Below are 5,748 nucleotides of genomic sequence, written 5' to 3' on the forward strand. Positions count from 1 at the left end.
TGATGGCGATCCAACAGGGATTGCAGCCAGCCTGGAAACAGACCCTTCGGCCCAACCCATCCCTGCCGACCAGATATCAATAAGTCAGCCTAGTCCCATTTGCCAGCATTTGGCCCCTATCCCTCTAACCCCTTCCTATCCATGTCCCCATCCAGATGCCTTTTAAATGCTGTAATTGTACCAGCCCCCACCACTTCCTCTGGCAGCTCATTCCATACACGCACCACGCTCTGTGTGAAAAAGTTACCCCTCAGGTCCCTTTTAAATCTTTCCCCTCTCACCCCTCAGCCTCCGACGCTCCAGGGAAAATAGCCCTGGCCTATTCTACCGCCGCCTATGGCTTAAACCCTCCAGCCTCGGCAACATCCTCGTAAATCTTTTGAACTGTGGAGTGAGATCCAGCATTCACGATCTTTCCCGTCTCTCAAATACCTGCGACCCGGCCTGAAGCAGAGAGTTATTGCTCTGTAATGTAAACCAAAATAATCATTCCTTCCTGGGGCATGGGCGCCGCAGGTAACGGCATCGCTCATATCCGTCCCAAACTGCCCCTGAACTAACAGGCTGGCTTGTCCTTTCACAAGAGACGAGGAAGGAGCAGGCCATTCGTCCCCTCAATCCTCTCCCCGCCATTTTCGTTCAGGTCACGGCAGATCTGGGCCAGGCCTCGACTACATTACCCCCACCCACTCCGTGCCATCTCCCTGTGCCAGCACCTTGTAACCCACTTCCTTCTCTCCGCACCCACCCCCCGACCATATCTCAAATATTCACCCCCTCTGGAAATATTTCCATTGATCTAGCCTCTGCCACACTCTGAGTGGGGTGGGGAGAATTCCAGACACAGACTGGGGAGGTTGGGGGGAAGAATTCTGGATTTGCTGTACCCTCTGGGAGATGAAACGTCTCAGTTTTAAGTCCACCCCTTATGTGTGTCATTACGCCCCTGCCCCCCCCTCCCCGATGTGAGATTCTCCACCGACCCTCTCCCCATTCAGGCTCTTTCTGTACGCTTCAATGAGATCAGCTCTCACTCTTCCAAACTCTAAAGGATCAAAGCCTGACCTGTCCAGCCATTTATGACAAGTCCCTCCCTCCACCCCAAGGAATTGGATGAGTGTCTCTCTCTCTCTCTCTCTCTGGAACACCATCTGAAGCCGGTCCAGCCACGCTTAATTATGGGAATACCCCTCAAAACTGCAGACAGTACACCAGGGGTGGCCTCACCAACGCCCTCCACACTGCTGTATAACATGACTCGCACTGCCTGGAGTTACGTGTAGGTCCAAGCTGGCAGCCGAATTCCATCCCTAAAGGGCTGCCAGATGGGTTTTGTAGTGTTTTTCACAGCCAGCTCCCTGATAAAGAGATAGTAGGAACTGCAGATGCTGGAGAATCTGAGATAACAAGGTGCAGAGCTGGATGAACACAGCAGGCCCAGCAGCGTCAGAGGAGCAGGAAGGCTGATGTTTCGGGCCTAGACCCTTACCTGATGCTGCTTGGCCTGCTGTGTTCATCCAGCTCCACACCTTGTTATCCTTGATAAAGCACCATTCCAGAGTAAAACGTGGCTCCCCCCGCCACTCCACACTGCTCGGACATTATGGACTGTTTGCTGAATCACCAATGGCTAAACATTCTTGCAAACGTTGAGGCAAAACGTCTTCCAAGGGTGAAGTCGAGGGTGATTACTCCACCCAACGTTCCAGAGTCTGTTCCTTGCTGTGAAGGTTGCTCGGTGCCGGTTTCTGCACAGCGCAATCCCACAATGGGATAAAGACACGGGACTCTCTCTTGCGATTTGCACAAGTGACAGTGCAAAGAAAACAGCACATGTTAACGGCATTGCGGTTCGGAAATCGAGAGATGTTGTGCTGTCAGGAGCAGTGAAACTCTCTGGGTGGGCGAGGCAGGGTTTGGTGGGGGGCAGCTTGTCTCGATAAACAGGAGGCAGTGGCGGGGGGGAGACCTGATCAAAGTGTTTAAAATTCTAAAAGGGGATTCGATAGGGGGGATGTAGAGAAGTTGATTCCAGTTGATTTTTTTTGGGGGGGTGCTGGGAGCTGGTAGGAGACCAGAACTACGGGCCTGTAATAGAGGACAGTCCTGAAAAATCCAGTGGGCAATTCAGGAGGAATGTCTTCTCACAGAAACATGTGGGGGGGTGCTCCTACAGGGAGTGGTTGGGGTGTACTGTGTTATCGTTTTGAAGGGGGGAAGCTGGATAAACACACAAGGGAGAGAGGGAGAGGAGACAGTGATGGGGGGTGCGGAAATGATGACAGGGAGTGGAAGGTGGTGTGTGTGGAGCAGGGCCATTGACATAAGTAGAGGGGCTGAATGGCCTGTCCCTGAGCTGTGAACTGGATTGAAAATGGCTGTCTGTTGCTTTACAATGAACTGTAGAAGGACGAACACAGCATGATGGAGGTGGCATTGTTTCACAGCGCGTGCACACAGACACGCGCGCGCACACACACAGACATAGTTTCTACAGTCTAGTGAGGTGATTATAGAAACTGTTTATTAACCTGCTCTGATAATTTTCTACTCAGAACGAATTAGGAGGCAGCTCTAAAAGGCCGTCTGGTGCTGGGCAATCATTTCCTTAAAAAGAACTGCCATTCGAGAGACGAGATTAGGTGATGAGGATGACACAGAGGTCCTGGCAATGGGTAACCCTGAGAGAGAGGGAGAGAAAACCGAACCGATTAATACAGGGTCAATGAGATACACAATCCAACTCTCTGTTCTTTTCCTCTATTCTTTTACACCAAAAGTAAAGCTTCCTCTACACTATCCCAAAAAAAAACTCTCCCAAGACAGGGACAGCATGGAGTTAGATACAGAGTAAAGCTCCCTCTACTGTCCCCCATCAAAATTATCCTTCCTCAAACTGAGGGGATTAGGGAGGATCTAAGGAAAGGTTGAAGCTAATCGAAGGGTTTGATCGGATGGACTGTGGGAACGGACTTCCTCTGGGGAGGGAGGGGCAAGGAGGATGTTCTGATCCGAGCTGGGCTGCACTGTGGGGGGCGTGGGGGTGGCGGCACAGATGTCCTCATGCAGAGCAGGTACTGATATTGACATCTCTGCCCCCAAACAAAAAACATACCAGGGCCAGGCTCACAGAGGTGAATCACAGTCTCACAGTGGTTTGATCGGATTTTCCTCGGTTTAAGGGGATTAAGGGATCGGATATCGAGGAGGGGATTTAGAATTTAAGATGGTGATCAGATATAATCTGATTAAATGACAAAAAAAGACCAGAAGCTGAATGGCCTCCTGCCGTTCCCATGGAATCTAACTGTCCCAATGAGATGCCTACCCCACACCAGGGAGTGGCGCCCTACCCCACCCCACCCCCTCACCCCACTCTACACCCCCTCACCCCACCTGCTGACCTCTGAACCGTCAGATGCAGCCAATTTCCTGGAGTTTAGCGACCAGCTGTTCCGCACTCTCCACCTTGACCCCGGCCGTCCGCTGCGGAGGGTCTTCCACGCTCAGGGTCTGCAGCTTGCTCGAGGTGTTCACCCCCAGCTCCTGCGCACTCGTCCGAGCAATCTTCTTCTTCTTTGCTTTCTGGGTGCACGGAGAATCCCGCACAGACCGAGGGCCAAGGCGGGAGGGGGAACAGGGTCCCAGAGGAGTGACAATTGGGAGAATGGCGATAGCATACAGGAATAGGATGGGGGGGAAAGAATAGGGAGTATCAGAGAGGAAGAAAGGGAAACCAGAGAGCGCGGAATGGGGGGTACAGAGTGAGAGAGACAGACGTGGAACAGTGGGGAAAGCAGGCAGTGTGAGGAGGAGATGGTGAAGAGTTGGGGGGTGGGAATTACACAGAGATAATGAGAGGCTGTGGTTTCTGTCGAATCTGATCAGACAAACCATTTGTTTGTCACAGAGTGAGAAACCATTAAAAATGGCACGCCCTTGGCGCCGGCCCTCCATCGGCACAGCACGCCCTCAGTGCCAGCCCTCCTGCAGCGCGGCCCGCCCTTGGCACCGGCCCTCCATCGGCGTGGCGCGCCCTCGGCGCTGGCCCTCCCGCAGCGCGGCGCGCCCTCCGCACCGGCCCTCCCGCAGCACGGCGCGCCCTCCGCACCGGCCCTCCCGCAGCGCGGCGCGCCCTCTGCACCGGCCCTCCCGCAGCACGGCGCGCCCTCCACACCGGCCCTCCCGCAGCGCGGCGCGCCCTCTGCACCGGCCCTCCCGCAGCGCGGCGCGCCCTCTGCACCGGCCCTCCCGCAGCGCGGCGCGCCCTCTGCACCGGCCCTCCCGCAGCGCAGCGCGCCCACGACACAGCGCTGTGGGGCAGTAAGAATGGGGGCCCAGACACTTACCATGATGTTTGGCAGAGTGGCATAGCGAGGCTCATTCAACCGTAGGTCAGAGGTTACAACAGCCGGCAACTTGAGTGAAACTGTCTCCAAACCCCCATCCACTTCCCGGGTTACCGTTAACTTCTTATCCTCCACCTTCACCTCCGAGGCAAAGGTGCCCTAGACAGGGAAAGGGAAAGAGGTGAACATTACGAAACTGAACTGCGGTCAGTCCATTCCCCACTGCTCACTGATGCGGAGACACAGCGAGGGACAGTCCCTCAAGAACAGGAGACAACCTCTCAGTCCCCTCAAACGCCTCCGCTCTCCTTAAGTAATAACTCCCTTCTTCGGCTCCAGCCTTCCGACAGTGCGGCGTGCCCTCAGCACCGACTGTCCAGCACACAAGCGGGGTGGGGGAAGAGCGAGAGCGAGAGCAAGAGCGATGAAAGGAGGGGAAGAGAGAGAGATAAAAGGGGGGGAAGAGAGAGAGAGACAGAGAGAGAGAGAGAAAGGGGAGAGAGAGAGAAAAAGGGGGGAAGAGAGAGAGAGCAAGAGAGAGAGAGCGCGCGCACGAGAGCGAGAGAGAGAGCGCGCGAGAGCAAGACAGCGTGCGCGTGAGAGACAGCAAGAGAGCACACGCGCGTGAGAGAGAGCAAGAGAGCACACGCGCGTGAGAGAGAGCAAGAGAGCACACGCGCGTGAGAGAGAGCAAGAGAGCACACGCGCGTGAGAGAGAGCAAGAGAGCACACGCGCGTGAGAGAGAGCAAGAGAGCACACGCGCGAGAGAGAGCAAGAGAGCACACGCACGAGAGAGAGAGAGCGCGCGCGCGAGAGCGAGAGAGAGAGCGCGAGAGAGAGCGCGAGAGAGAGCGCGAGAGAGAGCGCGAGAGAGCGCGTGAGAGAGAGCAAGAGAGCACACGCGCGAGAGAGAGCAAGACAGCACACGCGCGTGAGAGAGAGCAAGAGAGCACACGCGCGTGAGAGAGAGCAAGAGAGCACACGCGCGTGAGAGAGAGCAAGAGAGCACACGCGCGTGAGAGAGAGCAAGAGAGCACACGCGCGTGAGAGAGAGCAAGAGAGCACACGCGCGTGAGAGAGAGCAAGAGAGCACACGCGCGAGAGAGAGCAAGAGAGCACACGCACGAGAGAGAGAGCGCGCGCGCGAGAGCGAGAGAGAGAGCGCGAGAGAGAGCGCGAGAGAGAGCGCGAGAGAGCGCGTGAGAGACAGCAAGAGAGCACACGCGCGAGAGAGAGCAAGACAGCACACGCGCGTGAGAGAGAGCAAGAGAGCACACGCGCGAGAGAGAGAGAGAGCGCGCGCGCGAGAGCGAGAGAGAGCGCGAGAGAGAGCGCGAGAGAGAGCGCGAGAGAGAGCGTGCGCACGAGAGAGACCGAGACAGCACACGCGCGAGAGAT

General features: G+C 55.9%; 1 protein-coding gene across 1 annotated transcript; it reads right to left on the minus strand.

Moving 5' to 3' along the window:
* Positions 1 to 2,502: 2,502 nt before the first annotated feature.
* On the minus strand, positions 2,503 to 4,508 carry LOC132208266 (electron transfer flavoprotein subunit beta-like; the record flags this gene model as incomplete). The annotated part of the gene is made up of 3 exons (XM_059643931.1): positions 2,503 to 2,681; positions 3,405 to 3,585; positions 4,350 to 4,508. Coding segments are annotated over 2 exons (330 nt in total), but the record flags the coding sequence as incomplete, so codon positions are not given.
* Positions 4,509 to 5,748: the final 1,240 nt, after the last annotated feature.

This window comes from Stegostoma tigrinum, unplaced genomic scaffold, assembly GCF_030684315.1.
Source record: "Stegostoma tigrinum isolate sSteTig4 unplaced genomic scaffold, sSteTig4.hap1 scaffold_340, whole genome shotgun sequence".
NCBI classification, from domain to species: Eukaryota; Metazoa; Chordata; class Chondrichthyes; order Orectolobiformes; family Stegostomatidae; genus Stegostoma; species Stegostoma tigrinum.